The sequence below is a fragment of the Apodemus sylvaticus genome, chromosome 13 (genome assembly GCF_947179515.1).
Source record: "Apodemus sylvaticus chromosome 13, mApoSyl1.1, whole genome shotgun sequence".
Classification (NCBI taxonomy): domain Eukaryota; kingdom Metazoa; phylum Chordata; class Mammalia; order Rodentia; family Muridae; genus Apodemus; species Apodemus sylvaticus.
Genome location: NC_067484.1, coordinates 31,541,625 through 31,563,168, shown reverse-complemented (window position 1 = coordinate 31,563,168; position 21,544 = coordinate 31,541,625). Strand labels below are relative to the sequence as shown.

The 21,544-nt window shown below is 46.7% G+C and overlaps 1 protein-coding gene across 1 annotated transcript; it reads right to left on the bottom strand.

Moving 5' to 3' along the window:
- Window positions 1–2,458: 2,458 nt before the first annotated feature.
- On the bottom strand, window positions 2,459–18,211 carry Cplx4 (complexin 4). The gene is made up of 3 exons (XM_052156099.1): window positions 18,045–18,211; window positions 15,581–15,668; window positions 2,459–2,686 (listed from the first exon to the last, which is right to left on the bottom strand). The coding sequence occupies exons 1-3, from the start codon at window positions 18,209–18,211 to the stop codon at window positions 2,459–2,461; spliced, it is 483 nt and encodes a 160-aa protein (XP_052012059.1).
- Between the last annotated feature and the right edge of the window lie 3,333 nt (window positions 18,212–21,544).

The window sequence follows — 21,544 nt, the reverse complement described above, 5'->3', positions numbered from 1 at the left end:
TCAGAAAGCACAGATATTTATATTACAGCCCATAACAGTAGCAAAATTACAGTTAGGAAATAGCAAAGAAAATAATTTTGTGGCTAAGGGGTCACCCCTACACAAGGAACTGTATTAAAGGGTCGCAGCATTGGGGAGGTTCAGAACCACTCTGTGCTAGGGTTTGGTTAGGGGTGGGCATCTGCTGTGCTGTAATGCTAATGCTCTTGTGTGTGGCATGTGATGGATTATATTATGGGGTAGGGTGGTGCTGTGATATATGGTGTGTTATGGTGTGCTGTGCTGTGGTGTCAGGTTGTGGTGTCATGGTATTGGCATAGCACAGTGGTGTGGTGTGGTGTGCTGGTAGGGTATGGTATGGTATGGTATGGTATGGTATGGTATGGAGCTATGGTATGCTGCTGCAGTGCGACATGTTATGACTCAAGTTCGACCATGACCAGTCCTCCCCAGGCCATGCAGCTCCTTTGGGACAATCACCAAGTTGGTGTTGTGGTAAGTGGGGCTATCGAGATTGAAGTGGGCCATTGGGTGACATCCTTTGTGCTATCCTGCAGATGCTCTATTGAATCATTAGACACAGGGTTGTATGTCACAAAATGTACAAGCCTCAGACTGACCCAACCCCTCTCACCCAGTCCAGCCTACCACTCCATGAGCACAGAGATAGGCCTCAACCGAATGTGCCCTTTAAAGCTACATCTTAAATTTTTTTTTTATTTCTTATAAATGAACCACAACTTATATACTAATTGGGATAGGAGTTGAGTGTGTTCTTAAAGTGTGTCCTTGGTGTGGGGAGCTGTGGTTGGCTACAGGCAAATCGGTCTCAAGCACAGCACCAGCATCTTCCAGGAGATGCCGAAAGGAGCTAAACGTTGGGAAGAGCCATTGGTTCTGAACTTTGCTGCTTGGTTTTATTAGCACGCTTTTATCACATGAAGCTGCATCTTACACCCTTTATCCAGGAATCTGGGTATCTACCCATGTTATTATCTTGTTTCCCTCTAATAGAGCATTCTTCTTGATAACCGTGTTAGTCCTATGAGTAGACTCACTAAAGAGCTCCTTTAGCTTTGATTTGGTTGCTGTTGGCTGAACAGCTCTAAGGGCTTCAGAGGCAAATCTTTGACTCATTATCTTTAAGATAGCTGATGTTAGGAGAGAGACAGAGATGTCTTCCCCTGAGAACTAGCGCAGAATGTCAGGGCAGTGTCCTGGAAGGTGGGCTGAAGGGTGGATTTAGAGCAACAGGAAAAGAGATGGGGGAGGGGGAAAGCTAAAAAGACAAAGAATGACAGCGTACTGAGGTATGCTGCTGTTTGTCTACCCCCTGCTCCCTCTGCTATCAGAGTTCACACAGAAAGAATGTCCTCTACTCACAAGTAGCAATACCTGTCCTCGTGCTCCCCAACTTTAAACTTGGCTGCCTTCAAGGTCATTCTGCACCTGCTGATGCCCCACCCCCACCCCCAGTGCAGAGGGCTGGTAAAGTCTACGTTTTGCCTGTGCTGTTCATCTTTGGCCATAATCCTGAGAACCACTGCCACTTGACTGAATCATGTCTGCGGTAGCTTGGATAAGGAATGTCCCCTTCAAAGGATCGTGTGTTGGCGGCTTGTCCTCCAGCTGGTAGTCTTCATTGGGACAGTGACAAATGGCATTGGGAAACTTGGGGTGGTCAACATGAAGTGTCCATTTAGTGATTTTGTTTTTGAGGCCCTGGAAACCTTAGGAGGTAGGACCTAGCTTAAGGAAGTAGATCACTGTGCATGTCTTGTTCCTGGATGCCTCTCCATCCTCTGTCCTTCCTGCCATGGTTTTCTGCCCAATCCCATAGAGCCAAGCAACCATAGACAGGACCTGCTGAACCATGACCCTGAATAAGTCTTTCTTCCCTTTATGATACAAATGTAGGATATTTGGTTGTAGAAACCCAAAATGCCTTGCACAGTGTCTGAGAGTCAATTTTAAGAAAAAAAAAATCATGGATATCAAGGATGCTGGAAGTAAAAAGCAGTGTGATATCTGATTGCTCTGTCACCTGTAGTCTTGATACCAGGCGAGCAGCCTTTCCTCTGTAGGTGACTGGTATCACGCTGATGGCTGGATGCCATGAGACCCTGCTCGCCAAGGAAGAAAGATGGAGAGGAAATGTTTGGCTCCTCCTGGCTGTCCTGAAGATCTTTAACCAGATGGCCCCACACCATAATTCATGGCTGATGTTTCTTAGTTACTCGTGGCTATAACTAAAGGGAAACATGTTCCGTGCTATGAGGGCTGATTAGTGCCATGCCTGGGACCAAATTGTTGTCTACATGCTGGTAGACAGCTTCATCATCGTGGCTTCCCTAAATATATGTGCTAAGTTATAATGCATGCTGGCCGTCCCCACCCCCAGGAGCCCCGGATCCCTGCAGGCAGCCTGTCCCTCTCCCTTCACCTGGCCTGCCACCTCTCACATCACAGAACACTTCTGTTCTGCCGACTGCTTGATTTCTGTGAAGGTGGCTTGCGCCTTTTCTTTAATGGTATCCAAGTCCATGTTCTGGAGGTTCTGCAGCTGCCCGAGGATAGAATCCTTCTCCTCTTCCTCATCTTGGTCTTCATCTACCATCTTTCGGAGATCTTCTGGCAAATCCACATCATCCCCAGCCAGTTGGATTTGTGTCTCGTCCATTTCACTCTAAGAAAAACCACATAGAGATATATAACTCTGAAACTGACCACTGGTTAAGTGGCTGAATAAATGTAGACACAGCGTGAAAGTAAAGACTGTCAGGAATGAGCGGCGAACAGCATGCTTAGCTGTTGTACAGTGGCCCTGACCCTGTACAGGGCAGAGCGGCAGGCACTTGGGCTGACCAGAGACTTCTAGCCCAAACATTTCCCAACTGTGTTCCCAGAAGAAGCAGCATTGACACCATCTAGGACCCTATTACAAATAGAAATTCTGCCATCTTAGCCCAGATCTACTGAAGGTCCAGAAGCAATCTTCTCTTTCTCTCTCTTTCTCTCTCTCTCCCTCTCCACACACTCTCTCTCTCTGTCTGTCTGTCTCTCTCTCCTTCCCTCTTTCCCTCCCTCCCCCTCCTCTCCTCCTTCCCCTCTCCCCATTTACATTTCTGTTTCTCTGTCTGTCTCTCTGTCTGCCCCCTCTTATGTGGATGTTTGTCTGAATGAATATCTTTGGATCGTGTGCATACATGCAGTAGCTGGGACTGGAGTTAAAGATGTTTTTGAGTCACCTTGTGGCCTTCACAAGCACAAGCATGCCTGGTGCCCGTGGAAGTCAGAGGAGGACACTAGATGTTACATGCTCCACCATGTGAGCTACCATGTGGGTGCTTGGAACTGAAGACAAGTGATCTCAGAGAACAGCCAGTGCTCTCAACCACAAGGCCATCTCTGCAGCCCAAGAGGCCCTCTCTTGATGTGCACAGAAGCTAAGTTCATTCCAGCTCCTTCCAGAGCTCCCTTCCTTTATAAATTCTGCAGAGCCTGTTGGCTCCATGCCATGACCTGTGGGTTTGGTAGACTCCACTGTAGGGGGTGCATCTGAGTAGACAGTGACCACCTATGACTCCATTCTTTCAATTTGTACATTTTAGTGGCAACCCAGGCTTAACACTTGCTCCTTCCTTTCCTTCTGCTGCACTGGGTTCCCCTCGGGGACACAGAATCGTGTCTAACCTGACCGTGGCCCCCAGCACCTGGAGATTAGTGTGTCCTGTAGCCCATGTGTGTTATAGGGGAGGGTCCTCATTGGCATGCTGTTTGATTGGCTCCGTTGCCATGTTCCATGGATGTAGCAGGATTTCCAAGTGCGCTGTGCCTGGTTTCCTGCCCTTATGCTATATAGAGCTCTTAGTGATGAAAAAAAAAAAGCTAATAAAGGTCCCCTGGGAATGGTTCATAGTAGCTGATGTCCCAGACTAATCTGGTAGCAACATATAGCAAACTATAACTTTATTTCAAGGGCACAGAAGGGAGTTCAGGAGTATTAGGAAAAAGCGGTGGTAGGCAAACCCACTCCTGAAGGTTTTCATGGGCCTTGTTTCTGCCACCATAACTCATGAAACCTCTAGTGGTCATTAGTTTGAATCAAGCCACACTGATTTGACATGAGACAGATTAGTTATCTGCAGAGTAAAGTCTTTACCTTATGGAGATGGGAATGCCCCTCACCTTGAGGCAGAGCAAGAACGATCAGATTGGATGCCCCACGGTCTGGGAGATACGTCAGGATAATGCATGCACTATTTAATCTCCATCTCTAAATGGGCTTAGAAAGATGAGGTGGCTGCAGTCTTCCCGGAGCTCCAAATATCTCCATCAGGAGAGCCTTGGAGATGTGGGGAAGGACAACTTTTCCCTGGAGCCTCAGTTATCTAGTTCCAAGTAGAGTGACAGCTAGTCTGGTGGTAGAATGAGCTTCGGGGGCAGGGGCTTGATGTTTTGTGGGGAGATGGTCCTCCTACTGGCCCTCTCTGTCGACCTCCAACTCAGCTTCTGCAGCCCAGGCAAGCCTGCACTTGGCAGGTGACTTAGCCCCTCCTGGAGCTTAACAGATTAATTAGTTCCTACTCAAAGCATTGTGAGAGTAATTAGTTAATCCCCAGGGGCTCCCAGGCAATCTCGAATTTCCATTTGTTTTTATTTACCTATCCTAAGGGGGGTGGGAGGTAGTGGTGGGGGGAGAGGGAAGCTCCCCAGTAAGATTATCTTCTGTGTATTTCTGATGGAGGAGTTGGGGGAGTAACATTGCATCCCCCAATCAAATGCAAATGATTGAAAAGACAATCCTGGGGGCGGGGTCCTGGTTTGGGAATAAAATCTCTGCACTCACCAGCAAATAGCCTTGGACAGAATGCCGCTGGACAGAGTGACCACCTTCGGCCTAGCCTAGAGGTCCACGTATTAGAAGCCGGAGCTGGGGGAGGGGTGGGAGGTTGGTGTGTGCGCGCATGCCAACCAGCTCGGTTCTGTGAAACACCAAACCTATTCTCCTTACAAGGGACAGGATTGGCCAGCTCCAACTCCCTGGCCCATCTCAGCACAAAACCTTCCTCTTATCACTCTGGGTAACCAAGAGACTGTCTTAATGGCTTCCCCCCCCTTATCTACCTTGTCCAGGGGAGATGAATGTTGGGATCCCCCTGGGGAATGCCATCTTTGATGATTCTGCCTTCATGAGGCTGAGTATGGCTCAGCAAATGTCTGTTTGGTGTGAGGGAGATCTGGTTCTGTTTGAGGCTTGTTCATTTATTTTGGGTGTGTGATATACCAAACAGCTGGATGGGCAGATGTTTCCTGACTTAGGACATCATCACCTTCAGTAGTGACTTCTTGCCACAGGCTGCTTGCCCCAGGCCTGGTTCTGAGGGAGGAGATGGTTGGGAAAGCTCCTCTGGTGTTTCAGGCTGCTTTTGCTGCTGCCCCTGCTGCTCTTGAGGAGGCCGCCTCAGCATACCCAGAATGTAGAAGAGCCCTGGGTTTGCCGTTTCCCACAAAGGTCCTTAGTTTTTAGTGTTGGTTGAAAGTGGGAAGTTATCTGAGTTTCTAGGAAGCAGCTGTGCACGCATGGCTCTTCCTTCCTCATAGGAACCTTGGAAGCTGGGAGACATAACCTATTTAAGCTTCTCATCTTCAACTGAGGAAAACGAGGTCCTATAAGGCAGATGCTTGCAGAGATTCATCAACCAAAGATTACACATGGAGTTACCCATGGCTCCAGACACATAGGCAGCAGAGGATGGTCTTGTTAGACACCAAAGGGAGGAGAGGCTGTTGGTCCTGGAAAGACTTGATGCCATAGTGTAGGGGAATACCAGGGCAGGGGAGTGGGGGAGGGTTGATTTGGGAAGGGAAGATGGCTTATGGGATTTTCAGGGGGAAGGGGGAACCAGGAAAGGGGGCAACATTTGAAATGTAAATGAAGAACATATCGTGTGTGTGTGTGTGTGTGTGTGTGTGTGTGTGTGTGTGTGTGTGATTTCCTGTGGCTGTGGTGGCTTATACCTATAAGTCTAGCACTTAGAAGGCTGAGATTACAAGATTTCCAACAGTTCAAGGTCAGCCTGAAGTACATGGAAAATACCAGACCAGTGACACCCCTTATTGGGAATGCCATTTTTGTTATTGTTGTTGTTAATCCAGCTTGGCTACCAGAGTGGCCCAGCAGGATAATAGGTCTGCAGGAGCAGGTCAGTTTATGGTCCCACTCTGCCAGACACAGGCTGTGTGATTTGGGAAACTGCTTTGCCTCTCCGTGTTGGCATTCTGACAGGGCAGCCGAAGGCTTGAGAAGGGTGCTGTGGCCGAGGAAACCTTGCTTCTTTGTGCCTCAAGCTGCCTTGTCCCTTGGGACAGTCAGTCCACTGCTGTTGGGGAGGGGGGGCTGAGGAGGAGGAGCACTGGGAACCAGGACAGGCAGAGGAGGGGCTCAGGGGAGGAGGGAAACAAGGGGAGGGGACTTCACTTGAAGCAGCTGCTGGAGACAAGCTGGCTCTGTGTCTCAGGCCCTGCGGAAGCTCCAAGGACCTCTAATCCTAAAAAGACTTGGAAGGAGCCTTGAGCCATCTTTAGAGTTATGTAAATATTTTGAATGAAGCAAGTTCTAAATTAACTTCTAGTGGCATTTATGATATGACACATTTAAAGACGGCTGTGTTGAGAGACTTTCATAATGAGCAGCGCCCTTCATGGGGCAGACAAACGCCAGGTGTAACTAAGTCGCGCGGCTCAGCAGGGGGACAGCATGCTCTCCAGTGACTGACCCAGATTGACAATTCTGCTAATAGGATTGGGGCACACTGTGGTGCTCTTTTCTCTTATTAATTTAGCTTGACTTACATATACATTTTGAATCGGTTGGGGACAAGGCTTGGTTACTTTTTAGAAAGAATCTTGTGGCTTTATTTAAGACATCTCACTTACTGGATTAGAAAATATATGACATTTTAACTATAATATAAAGTAGTCCACCCCCACCCTCGTTTCTTTTGTATACAACACTGTAATGTCCAATCCAGCTCTGTTCTCTGCATGAAAATGTATTTGAATATACTTTTTATAACAGGTTCTTTCTGCAGTTTCTGATATGTTGTTTTTTGAGTATGATATATTATTCTTTTTCTGTTTTCCCAATAACCATTCAATCAGCAGTAATATTCTCTCTCTCTCTCTCTCTCTTTCTCTCTCTCTCTCTCTCCTTCTCTCTCATGCTTGTGTGTGCTCATGTGTCCTCAACTTCTGTGTGTCCTGGTCCATGCTAGGCACAGGGACAAAGATGACGTCATTCTTGTTGAGAAGCATGTGGCAGCTGTGAATACTTCGGGTCCTAAGATGGCATGAGGCAGTGGTTCTCAACCTTCCTAGCGCTGCGACCTTTAACTCAGTTACTTGTGACCCCCAACTGTAATGTAATTTTGTTACCACTGCAAACAAATCATTATGTAACTATCTGTGTTTTTTGATGGTCTTGGGTGACCCCTGTGAGAGAGTCACTCAATCTCCAAAGGAGGCCCGACGCACAGGTTGAGAACACCAGTGATAGACACCAAAGTAGGTGAACCCAGAGAAGATGACTCCATCCATCCTTCAGCTGGAGAGGGAGCCATGGGAAGTCTTAGAAGAGGCAACACTGAATCAGCAATGTCCTCTAATGGAAAGGGAGTGTGGAATGGCACGGAGCACCTGCAGTGAAACCAGGAAGACAGAAGCCACAAAGCTATGGCAGGGCACGCAGGGCACAGTCATGGCTGGGATTTCTTTCAAAAGGCATAGTTAGCCTTTGGGGAAAACTCAAACAGACAGGGAAGGAGCAAGAACAGATCTACATTTTGGAAACCTCTGACTCCAGGCTCAGAGCTGCTGTCCTGACAGTGATGGAAAGTGTTGTAGCTTGCACAGGGCCGAGCTGAGAGTACACACAAGGCGAAGAATGGCGGCTAGAACAAACAGAAGAGGCGAGTGTGGTTTCTGTGTACCAACCTGGCCGTGGGTGACCATGACAGCCAGCAGTGCAGCATGTTTGTGGGGTAAGGAGTAAGGTGTTTGGGGGTGAGCTTGCTCTCCCACTGAGGTGACCAGGAAGTGACATTTTGGGAAAAGATGTAAGCTGGAACTGAGAGTTTCCAACATGTAGAAGGCAGCAGAAAACAACAGCCAGATGTAGCCACCAAGCAGGAATGTACAGACTTGAGCCAGACTTGAGTCTCCAGGGAGATGGCCAAGGGAGCATGCTGGAACATTCTAGAAAATGGGCATCGATGGGGGAATGTAACCTATAGAGAAAAACAAATAGATCTGGCGGGAAACCAGAAGGAAAAGGGTAAACAGAGGAGAAGGAACTGCATGGCAGTAGTGACCACCCGTGCTAAGAAAAGAAGGGGCTCAGACAGGAAGGAAGTGTGTGGATAGACCAGTGACATGCTAAAACAGTGGTTCTCAACCTGTGGGCTTCGACCCCCACCAGGGTCGCATATCACGTACCACGAATATCAGATATTTACAATTCATAACATCACAGCATCAAAATTACAGCTATGAAGTAGCAGTTTTATGGCTGGAGTGTCACCACGACACGAACCGTACGAAAGGGTCGCAGTATTAGGAAGGTTGAGAGCCACAGCGCTCAACAAAGACAGAACCTGGAGGCAGGAACCAGACCAGCCAAGGTGAAAAGCAGTGCTTGCTTGCTTCAGTTGGGATGGAGGCGATTTCCTCTATGGGAGTCTGCAAAAGGTAAACTGAGGGCACAGAGCAAGGGGCAGCAGCTAACTGATAGAGCTGGCCCCACCTCACGTGAGCGTGGATGACACTAGGCATCTGAAACCTCCAATGGGCTAGAGGAAGCCATCATAGGCTGGGCGTGTGATGTGTGGGCATATATCCATCCCACAGATGCATATATACATATCCATCCCTTGGAGTGCTGAAGCGTGGTTTCTGCATTCATCTGACGACATCTCTAACTACTGCAATTAACAGTGGCTGTCCAAAAGCCTCTGTTCTGCATTGTTAAGAGTCACTTTCATTTTTTCCAGCTGGTAGGTAATAAGAGAGCGAAACTCTCTTGCCTAGGAAACACCAGCCAAGTAAACTTCTTTAGAAAGTACAGTTCTAATTCCTAAATGTGACACAGCCGTCCTCATTAAACCTGACAGCTCCTGGGAAGGCATTTCTCTCAGATCTCCCCCCTGTTTGGCTTTGGCCAAGGGAAAGGGTCTAAATTGACTCCTGTGGTTATGTAATCATGGTGGTGGTGACCGAAGGCTATTGTGAATGAAGAACCCAGCGTCCTTGTTAGTGAAAGGGTGTGTTGAACTTGTCCAGTTCCCTATAGACTGCTAACACTCTCTGCTCTGACGGCCTGCCTTCCGCATGTGCCATCAGATAACACGGGGCTGCTCATTCTACAGATGCTGTGGGGTTCAGAGTGACAGTTAGGTGCTCACTAGAGTCCAGAAGAACCTCATTCTCTCTGCCCAGGGCCATTTTCTTAGAACCCGTTCAGTTCTAATGTCTCGTATTATGGGGAGAACTGGCAGTTTAGAGAAGGCATGAGGAGATCCAGGGGCACGGAAAGATCCTGAATGAAAAATAAGTGTCCCTGTTGTTCCAGTAGGCTTTGTAATCTTTCACAAACCTCTCCATTTACCTTTTACATGCTTTCCATGATTATGTGTGTAGTCTGGACCTATACCTATACCTATAGTGTATCCTTCCCTAGATGCAAACAAATAAAAAGTAAAAACTCCTTAAGTGCTGGTACCAGGGAACTGAAGGATGGTGGCCATCCTGGAACCTAGATCTAGTCTAGGAAGAGAATTTAGTGATTGTGGGAGTGGGGAGTCCTTGGCGGCATGCTCCTCAGATGACCTTACATGGGAAGCATGCGTGACTAGGTTCCTAGGGGCCTTGGACATTCTCTACCACAGAGCCGGTGACTGTGGGTCAAGGAACAGGAAAGTGACACCGTTTCCAGTCCAGGGTCTCTGTCTACTAGAAGTCTCCATCTCGGATTCTGACTGTGGTATTCTGAGACCATGCCTAAGGTTCCAGTAGGAAGACAGGGCTCTCCTGGCCAAGGAAAGCGGAAGATTCGCCTCTAATGTGGCAAACCCAGCCGAGCAGCCACAGGTCGGCTGGCGACAATACTGGAACAAAAGTAGGGCCATTGGAACTCCCCTACCTCATTCCCCCATGTTCTGCAGTTTGACATTCCAGTTCTGTCAGCTCATCTCCAACTAATGTCCTTGCAGAACTGTATCACCCCAGCTGTTTAAAAACAGACTCTCTCTTAGTGTTCCACAGGAAGATTTAAGATGCACACCTTCAACCTCGACAGCAAAGTGATGCGTGTTTAAAGGGTAGACTGTCATCCAGGCATGTGTTTTACAGAGTCCTAATGCTGTTACCAGCCCACGGGTAGGGCTCTGGGACAGGAAGAGTCCTTCAGATGACTACCACCAGGGGGCGCCTGGCATTGGGGACCCTCCATGCAGGTGGCCTCTGGGGTGAGCTCTATGGTCAAGTCTGCAGGTGACACCACCCAGAGCTGCTCTTTTGGGGGGAGCTTGGAGCCTTTGTCCTGGTGCTGATCTCCAGAACTGCTTCTGACTCTTGTGGCTTCTTGTGACTATTGCCCCCTGAACCTTATCAGTGAGGGGGAAAGGGGACATGTAACTCTGAAGGCAGAGGGAGCGCCCAAGGGTTCCGCTCCATGGCAAATATGAGGTTTGAGAAGGCTGAGAATACTGAGGCTGGGAAGTGAGTTGCATCTGGTGCTGCACAGACTAAGTAGGATATGATCCATTTGATCTTTTTTTTTTTCTTCAGTTTCTATTAAGTACTGTTTTCACAGAGAGCCGTGCAGGATTCCAGTTCCACAGACTTTACAGGAAGCAGGCAATCCTATCACAAGCGGCAGGGTTTTCGGTGTTTCTCACACCACTGAGAAATTCTTAAAACACCCTGTAGAGTCAATCTTACAAACTGCAACCATAATTGAGGAACACCATAGGGAGGCTCCCAGCCGAAAGGCCGCTCGCCAAACCACTGTGGCTGCACAGCGTTCTGGACTGAAATTCGCATCTGTGTACCTGGAGCTCAGGCAGCCGGGGAGGTCCCTGCAAACCATCAGAGGTCAAGAAGGCAGAGGACCTTCTGGTGCTCCTGGGAGTGGGACTCAGAGCCTTGTCCCTAAAAGAGGCAGCCAATGGGGCAGTGTGGGTTAGCCATATGTTTTAATGTAGTTTTAAGCCAGATAGAATTCAGACTTTGCAGTCAGCTATTTGGGAGCTGAAAGACCAGACACCAATACTATAGGTGCAGGGGGCTGTGTTCTAGTCCTTTTGTATTTTGTTCTTTCTCAAGGTCGGGAAGGCTGAGCTGTAACCTGTTTTGTAGCTCACTAGGCACACCAAATCTTGATTTTTCCTGAACTTCCTTAACTCTCCTGAGCTAAGGGAGGTTTTCCTCAGGTGTATAGTGAAGTGACAACACAGGGTTAAATGGCCTCCTGGGGATCCTTTGCAGGATTCATGCAAACAATGAGGTGGTGCAATGGAGAGAGGGCTCAGTGGGTAAAGAACTCGCCACACAAGCATGAGGACCGGAGTTCAGATCCCCAGGGCCCAGGTAAAGTTGGTTGCAGTAGTGTGGGCCTTGTAGCCAGCATTCCTGTGATGAGAAGGGAGGTGGAGGCAGGACAGTTTCTACAAGCTCACAAGCTCTTCAAGCTGGCCTGGGATAGGCAGAGATAAGCAAGACACTGTCTCAAACAAGCGGAGATGATAACCAACGAGGTTGTTATCTTCTGACCTCCACACATGTGCACACACTGAAAGAGGAAACAATTGTTTCCAAGCCTTGTACATCGAGGCAGCTTTAGCAGGAAGGGCTTGTGAGCGTGGGTAAGACACACAATAAAAACTACTGGGACTGTGCTGTGGTTTTCCCAATTCCTTCATCCTCTGCTGCCAGCTGGCTTGGGCAAACAGTTGACTATGTAGATAGGGTGGCCGCCATTTTCCAAAGAGTAAGCACAGAAGTTGAACATCTCATGAAGATAACTCATTTCTTTGTATCCTTTCTAATGGAGAGTTCTGGTTCCAAAGGACAGCTTGGCACAGAAACTGGGCTTGTTGAGTCTTTGAAGAGAGTCTAGAGTCCAGACTCTGCTGCTAAACCCAAGCTCCCCCACCTGAGTCTGGAAGTGAGCAAGAGCAATGACCTCACCACTAGAGAAGGGGATGAGCGACGATGAATGCTTTGGTTCAGGGGCATTAGCTGTTGCACTGATGACTACCCGGAAGTGCTTACCTTGAGTCTCCTAGACCCTGATTGTTTCTATCAGGAAATCAGGCACTTTTGTAGTCGCTGATCACCACGCCTACACCCGGTGAGATCCTGCCACTTGACCAGGTGCTGTACTAGGTCTTCTGCTTTATCTACATTGGATAAAGTTAGGCATCATTGTCCTCCTTTTATATATGAGGAAACTGAGGGGCTCAGAAGTTGCTCCATGTTCCTGGCAGAGCTGGACTTTAGACCTCCCTTCCTTAGAGCCTCAAATAATGACAGAATGTTGTCAGACATGAAGCCTCCAAAAACCCAACCTTTGTGAAAGATGCATGTGTGGATGATGAGTGTGTGTGTGTGTGTGTGTGTGTGAGTGAGTGAGAGAGAGAGAGAGAGAGAGAGAGAGAGAGAGAGAGAGAGAGAGACTGTATATGTCAGTGTGTATCTGTGTGGTATGTGTATAGTGTGTGTGTGGTATGGTCTGTGTGCCCCTGTGTATGTGTATATGTTTGTTTGTGTATATGCATGGATGTGACTGTATATGTCTGTCTCTGTGTGCCTATATGTGTATGTGATGTCTGTGTGTGTGTGTGTGTGTGAGAGAGAGAGAAAGAGAGAGAGAGAGAGAGAGAGAGAGAGAGAGAGAGACTGTGTATGTGTCAGTGTGTATCTGTGTGGTATGTGTAAGTGTGGTGTGGTCTGTGTGCCCCTGTGTATGTGTATATGTTTGTTTGTGTATGTGCATGGATGTGACTGTATATGTCTGTGTGCCTATATGTGTATGTGATGTCTATGTGTGTGTGTGTGTGTGTGTGTGTGTGTGTGTGAGAGAGAGAGAGAGAGAGAGAGAGAGAGAGAGAGACTGTGTATGTGTCAGTGTGGTGTGGTCTGTGTGCCCCTGTGTATGTGTATATGTTTGTTTGTGTATGTGCATGGATGTGACTGTTATGTTTGTCTCTGTGTGCCTATATGTGTATGTGATGTCTATGTGTGTGTGTGTGTGTGTGTGTGAGAGAGAGAGAGAGAGAGAGAGAGAGAGAGAGAGACTGTGTATGTGTCAGTGTGAATCTGTGTGGTATGTGTATAATGTGTTGTGGTGTGGTCTGTGTGTCCCTGTGTATATGTGTGTCTGTGTATGTGCATGCATGTTACTGTATATGTCTGTCTCTGTGTGTCTATATGTATATGTGATGTCTGTGTGTGTGTGTGTGGTGTGGTATGTGTGTCCCTGTGTCTCTCTGTGTGTGCATGTGCCTGTTTATGTCTGTCCATGTGTGTGTCTGTATGTGTATGTCTATTTGTGTGTTGTGTGTAGGGGTGTGTGTCTGTCTATGTGTGTGGTGTGTTCTGTGTGTTCTGTGTATGTATGTGTGTATGTGTATGTGTATGTCTATTTGTGTGTTGTATGTGTGTGTTGTGTGTAGGGGTGTGTCTGCATGTGTGTGTGGTGTCTATGTGTGTGGTGTGGTATGTGCTTGTCCCTGTGTGTGTTTGCATCTGTGTTGTATGCATGCGTCTCTCTCTCTCTCTCTCTCTCTCTCTCTCTCTCTCTCTCTCTCTCTCATATGTTTAAATTGTGCCCCATCTGCTCCATCCTAAGCAATATTTGTGCAGCTTTAATCCATCGCAGGGAAGTACACTGCTGAGGACTTCTATTTAGCATCATATTTCAGACACAGGCTGCCTGCATAGGGCAGGTCATACTCAGCCCAGAGAATATTGGGAAATTCACCTGATGATGAGATTGAAAGGGGAGGGTTGGAGGTTGGAGGGGGAAGGGTTCTCCAGTTCCCTCTTTTTTAAAACTGCAAGCACAGTGGAGAAAAGTGACAAAGCTGAATGGGATGCGGGGGGTGGGGTGGGGTGGGGCGACTTTCCTGACTCACAGGATGTATGGGGTGTTTTTCTTCTCTTCCTGAGAACAGTTTTGTTCCCAGAGAATCTTGATGAGCTGCCACAGGATGGACTCTAAGCTGCTGGCATTCGCAGTTTTGACCTTGCCTAGACAGGATGCTTCACTTTGTTTAGTGCTTGTAGATTCCGGAATTAGCTTTTCTAGGGATCTGTAGGAGACCCATGGAGGAAAAGACTTTTGTTATCCTTTTTAACCCATGCAGACGTGGATGCGGCTCGTTTTGGGGGTTTGCATTTGGGAGGACTTTTACATTGACTGTACTGGACCTGTGAGGTTCTGCAGAGAGAAGGCACTTTCAGAATGCAAACTTGAACACCCATCTTAGGGAGTAAAGGCAGGCTAGTTAATGGACCTAGGAAGTTCCTCAGGAAGTGAGGAGGATGGGAACACAAGACATGAGGGAGAATAGCCCAGGGCCACTCCCTCTGCCCTTTGGAGACAAGCCCTGGAATAGCATCTCTGAGCCACGTGCCACAGTGTGTTAGTACACCCTCTTTCAACTAGCCAGAGACACACTGGACCACAGCCACCTCTCAAAAGGTCCGAGACGGAGGAGAAGATGCCAGGTCAGAGTCACCACCACTCTATCATCTTCCAAATAGACAGACCAACTGCCCCTCCAAACGGAGGCAAGACTTCAAGGATGCAGGCCCTGGCTTAGGGCTCTGCTTCGTGCCTGCATCTTCTGCTATAAGATGGAGGTAAAAATGGGCCCCAAGTGAATCAACACATGTGGAATACAATGCCTGACACCTAGAAAGAACTCTAAAAAGTGTCAGCTATGACAGTGTACTCATTGTGCGTGGATGGACAAGGCTCTGTAGCACCAAAGAGTCCCTGTCGCAAATAAGAACCAACAGCAAGCCAGTCTTCTGACCACATTTGATCCATCATATATGCATGCCCACATTCATACACACAGTGCTCTCACATGAGTCATGCATTTACATGCACACACATTCACACACATGCACACACGTACACACAAATAAACACACATACACACACATATGCACACACATGAACACACATGCACACATAAATGCACACACATGAACACACATACACACAAATAAACACACACATACACACAAATACACACACACATATACACATACATCTACACACTCTCACACACACACTCATACACACACCCCTCATTTATCAGCATCAGGTTTTGTGAATCACTTTTATAAACATTAAACTGTTTACATGAAGTCCTAGTTCAACACTTTTTTTTTCCAAACCAGAGCATGTATATAAATTAGGACATTCACTCAAGCATCACTGTGATCTCGCTGATAACCAAACATTCTCCGTCTTTTATTATTAAGACCTAATGGGATACTTTCTTACCTTTGGAAGCCTGTATTTGTCCCTGAGGTGGACTCTTAGGCATGCCCTCTCTGCCTTTTTCTGAGTAAATGCAGCGTCTCTCTCCATCCTAAAAAGAGTGAAGAACAGGAAACAGGGTCATAGGAGATAGAGGGCCACCCGCATTCCAGGGCGCTCAGGGAGCTGGACCCTCGGACACACTTGATAGCCGCTGACCACTGACATTTGGGGAAATGCGGACTTTCCCCTCCAAGCCCTGATAATTGCTTCTCCTTACGACCTCCAGAACTCTGAACCGCTAAGTCTTCAGGCAGGTGGTCCAGGAATGTCTTTGTGAAGTAAACGGAGAGCATCAGGGGAGGACTGCAGACGGACTGTGTGGTCCTGGACCCTGAGCCTCAGCATCACCCGTGAGGAAGGACGATTTCACTTGTGTTCCTCGTCTGTTGTCTCAGAACTTTTTAAAGGGGAAGCTACATTTCCCATAAGCCCCTTCCTGAGCTTGTAAGGAAGCAAAAACCAAGCTTTCCCATTCCTGGACTGAGATATTCTTTGCCTGTGATGTTTGGAGATAGGGCACTAAGTTGTTTCTGTTCATTTGTTGTCACTGATGCCAGGTTCCGGTGACAATGTTTAGACAGTGTCCCCTCATCAGAAACACTATCTAAGAATGGAGTAGTGTCTCCTCTCACCATGTCAGCCAGACTGGGGACCTGCTTTAGGGATGACCTACTTTAGTGGTCCTCAGTGTGTGAGTCTGGACCCTTTGGGAATCACACATCAGATATCTTACATACTTACATTACGATTCATAACTAGCAAAATTACAGTGAGGAAGTAGCAACAAAAATAATTTATTGTTGGGGGGGGTCACAACCACATGAGGGAGGAACTGTATTAAAGGGTCACAGCATTAGGAAGGTGAAAAACCACAGACCTAGTTGGATCCATGATTAGACTGACTTGAAATGGACTCCCCTGGGTCATGATTATCTATGCAGAAGCGTAAAGCTTTGGGGAATGTGTGCAAAAATTGCAATAACTGCCTCCTTCCTCGGTTGCCCACAGAGGTGCATGATGGGTGCTGAGCTTATCAAAAGGCACTGTCAAATGGCTGTGTTGGGATGGGCCAAATGGGTAAAATGAAGTTTCTTTGGGAAGGTGGGGCTGAGACTGAGAAAGACTGAAATTTGAAGCCTGGCTTGAAGTATAACCAGTGAACTTGAAGGCCATCGGCTGCCACATTCCACTGGGGCTGTGGTCCAGGTCATAGAAGGCTCTCTGTGAGTAAAAGCTGCCTGCTAAGGAGTCAGGAAATCAGCCTTGTGGGGGACGGAACCATGCCAAGAGTTCAAAAGAGTGCCCATGGCCACTCAGTAGACACGTGGCTCTCTTGTACACCCGAGGGAGGCCTGGTAAGCTCTTTGCTGTGGACTCTTTAGGCCTTTGCATGAACATAAATCCTGTCTTCATTTTTTTAGGTGAATTTGGCTCCTGTTTTTGTTTGTTTGTTTACTTCAAGCTGGGAAGAAATCCTAACCATTGCAAGAAAAACTGACTTTGAAGATGGGATACACGTGAAACAAAGCATCAGATAAAATGGTTGATCACCAGGTGCCTTGGGCTCAAGTGTTCTTGACTTGGTTCTACCTCCAGAACATTCTGGAACAGGCCCGACATAACACTGTATTCAACCTTTGAGTTTTTTAGAGAAAGAAACAGGAAAAGGCCATGCATCCATTGCCTTGTGGTATGGGTAGGAAGCAAGTCCTTTCTGTTAAATATTTTATTAAGAATGCTTTCAAACATAATAGGAAAGTTGAAATAACTTCAGATTGAAAGCCACATTTCAATTCCCGAGCTTCTCCAGTTCACATCTCATGTTTTAACACATGCCTACCCTCTCTCTGTTCATTTATTCACCTTACTTTTTGATAATATTTAAAGCTGAAAAACTCCCCCCAGCTCCCCAGAACACTTCAGCATGCATATTGTTAGCTGGGGTTACATATTTATTTTTACTCCCTCTGACTTTCTTTTTAAGAAGAAAACAACTGCATGCAAATTCAATTCCCAAGCCTTAAAGTGTACTATTTGATGATGCCACCAAATACCCACACCCATGTCACCCAATCCCTTTAATCAGAAAGATTAAAAACAACCTGCAGGTTTTTATCTTGACCAATTACATCAAGGCCAACTACCAGCGCCCTTGTTGTTGTTAAGTTGCGCTAAGTGTTAAGCTGTGTTAAGCATGGTGGACAGAGTCACACAAGTGTGGTTCACCTCCATCTGTATCAGTAGCATCCAGAGGCAGGGATGCTGCAGGGTTCTGCTTCAGCAGAACCAACTCTCATGGGGTTAGAGGTGGAGTCAAAGGAAGGGCCTCCTCAGAAGCCAAGAGCCGTCAGCCCGGGCACTGAAGGTATGCACTAGGATGCACCATCCCCTTTGCTCTGCAGGGCAGCAAAGGCTGGGTACTCACTTCTCTTCAATCATCTGCTTCTGGTATTCCTCGTATTCCTCTCTAGTCATCCCTTTAGCCGCCGCAGGGTCCGAGGTGCCTCCTTCTTCTTTCTTTTCTTCAGACCCACCTCCAAATCCTAAATTCTTTACCTGGTTACTTATCATATTTTTCACAAAGAAAGCCATTGTCTCGGCCTCGGAGAACTGAAACCCGGTCAAAGATCAACAACAACAACAAAAATAACAAAACAAAACAAAAACCCCACCAAACCAAAGCAAAACCTCCAAATATTTTCAACCACAGCCACACATTTAGGAGCAAAGGATTTGCGCAGCCTCCTCTGTCCAAGGGCACAGTGGCAGGGGAGAGTGCTTTTGCTAGTCGTAAGCTGGATTAGAGGGCAAACTCTTAGTACAGAGGCAGATGGTTCCGATTACTAAAACCCACGGTCAGATGCAACCCTCTGCCTTATGATTAATACACTCAGCTAATTTCATGGGACAGAAGCCCCACCCATCTTTGCCCTGTTCTCCTTAGCCTTCTAAATTGTATTGTGTTTTTGGCCAGAGCTGGAGATTGAGAACAGGACTTGGTGCATGTCAGGCCAGCAAACTACCTCTGAGCAATGCTCCCATTCACTAAAGTTCAAATTATTTACCCAACAGGGCTTCATCAACAGTCCCATTTCAATTACATTAATTGGAGTCAACTGATTATAAGGCCGCTGTGGAATTTTTACATCCCTGCCCCAGACTATGAATATCCTGTTGGAAATAGTCCAGTGAGGCTCAACCCTCTGAATGCTTTATGAAGCAAAAGAAATACTTTTGATCCATATTTTATCTCACTGGACTCCTAAGTCTTAGGCAAACATTGCAAAAATTGAACATCAGTTCATCTTTGTCTTACTTCATGGGGAATGGGGTTTCACACAGAAACTCACGAATCAGGCAAGGGGGTCCAAAAGGCGAGCCATGGTCTTGAGTTTATACTGGAAGATTTGCTTAGCTTCTGCTCCATGGAAATGCTGCTCCTCTTCCTGAGAAGGATATTTTGGACACTGAGATAGGAACCAATGAGAGGGAATTCCTTAATATGTACCGGTGCACTTTTTTCCTTATACACAGTGCACATCCTTGGTGATCTGCACTAACACGGCTAAGCTCCGACAGTGTTTTGTGACAGGACATCCTCTCTGGCTTTTATCAGGTCAAGGTAAGAACTGAGTGTAGCTAAGACGTTAATCCAGTGGTTTGCCACCTGTGGGTTGCAACCCTTTTGGGGGTGGGAGTCAAACGACATCTTCACAGGGATCGAATATCAGATGTCCTGCATATCAGCTATTTACTTTAGAATTCATAACTAGCAAAATTACAGTTATGAAGTAGCAATGAAAGTAATCTTATAGTTGGAGGTCACCACAATATGTCGAATTGTATTAAAGGATCGTAGCATTAGGAAGGTTTAATCTATGGTCGAACATTTCCAATTAAAGGGCTGGGGAGGGGACTGGAATTATTTGTAATTTTTGATCTTTATTTTCTCAGCAGAAACAAGTCTTCCTAGGTGTCTTAGTTAGGGTTTACTTCCGTGAACAGACACCATGACCAAGTGAACTCTCATAAGGATAACATTTAATTAGGATTTGCTTGCAGGTTCAGAAGTCTATTCCATTATCATCAAGGTGGGAGCATGACAGAATTCAGGTAGACATGGTTCAGGAGAAACTGAGAGTTCTACATCTTTATCTGAAGGTTGCTAGCAGAATACTGACGTCCAGGCAGCTAGGATAAGGGTCTTAAAGCCAACATCCACAGTGACACACCCATTCTAACAAGGCCACACCTGCTCCAACAGGGCCACACCTCTTAAATGTGCCATTCTTTGGCCAAGCATATACAAATCATTACATTGCACTCCCTAGCCCCCATGGGCTTGTTTAAACACATGAGTCTATGACAGCCAAACCTACCCATAGCATATGGTAAAAAATATATTTAATCCAACTACCAAAGTCCTCATAGTCAATAGCAGTCTCAACAATGTTAAAAGTCCAAAGTTTAAAGTCTCTTTTAAGATTCATCCACTTGACTGTGATCCCCAGAGCAAGACGGGAAACCAGCTGAGCAAACTCCAAACTCTGCATCTCCATGTCTGATGTCAAAGCAGTTTTCAGATCTCCAACTCCTTTTTTTCTTTGTTGACTACAAAGAACTTCTTTCTCCTAGTCTAGTTCTACTCCCTGTTAGCAGCTTTCCTCAGCAGATAGCCCATGGCTCTGGCATCTTCAACATCTTGTGGTATCCAAGGCAACTTCAATGTTACAGCTTCTTGTTTCAAAGTCTGGGATCCACACATGATCTTCTGGGCTCCTCTAAAGGGCTGGCGTCACAGCTCTAGCTCTGCCCTCTGTAGCACTCTAAGCTCAGGTTGACCCACTCTACTGCTGCAGTTGTACTTGGTGATCATCCCATGGTTCTGGCATCTTCAATACACTGGGATCTTCTGCTGCAACTAGACTTCACCAATAGCCTCTTATAGGCTCTCTTCATGGTACCAAGCCTCAACTCCTTTGCATGACCCTTTCAGTCCTGGGTATCAATTGCAACTGAGGCTGCACCTTCACCAATGGCCTTCCCTGGCCTATCACAGTGCTGAGCCTCAGCTGCTCTTCATGACCCCTTCATGCCTTCAAAACCGGTACCACCTGGGTGACTCTTACACATTACCAAGTATAGCTGCAGCATGTGTTGCAACCTCGGCTATCTCTGGAACACAGCTTCTTCATGCTCTCAGAAAACACTTCCCAAGATTTCACCTCAGTGATGCTGATCTCTTCTTAATCACTGCTAATTTCTTAGCTCAAGCTAACCAGCATTAATTGTCCCAGTAATCCCTTTTATTTTTCACTCTAAAGCCAGAGCCACATGGCTGAAACTGCTGAGTTCTGCAGCTTGCTGGAGCTGGAACATGGCCCCATTGTTCTATTACATTATCACCAGTTTTGTGTTTCCCAACTCCTTCACTGCCTAAGCTTGGCTGTCCTGGACCTTGCTCCTTAGACTGACTTTGAACTTAGAGATCTGCATGCTTAGCCTTTGGTGCTTAGAGTCTCCTAAGCACTGGGATTAAAGGTGTGGTCCACCAAGCCTGGATTTAAGTTTTTCTTCACGTAGAACTTGCTCTATTCCAGGCTGACCTTGAACTCAGAGATCTTCTCATCTGCCTCCTGAGATTAAAGGTATGTAGGGCCATGCTTGGACCTAAATTTAACTGGCTGGGATCTTTCCCCAAGGTCGTTACTCCATTAATTCAATTTAATATCTTTGAACACAGGATTCAGCTCCATGTCTCTTCCTGGTGTCCCTTTAATACTCAAACCATATATTTTATATTTTCCTTTCTCAGCTTGCAATGACTATTTAAAATGTTCTTCATGAGACTTAACCAGAGAACAAAGTCTACGACGGGTGTTTTTTGAGACTTTCTTTGTCAATGCAATTAATCTGAGTCTGTTC

Coding starts and splice junctions, on each gene's coding strand:
- Cplx4 (XM_052156099.1), bottom strand. CDS start 18,211: ATGGCTTTCTTTGTGAAAAATATGATAAGTAACCAGGTAAAGAATTTA. Junction 15,669..18,044: donor AAGCAGATGATTGAAGAGAA/GTGAGTACCCAG, acceptor CACTCTTTTTAG/GATGGAGAGAGACGCTGCAT. Junction 2,687..15,580: donor ACAAATACAGGCTTCCAAAG/GTAAGAAAGTAT, acceptor GGTTTTTCTTAG/AGTGAAATGGACGAGACACA.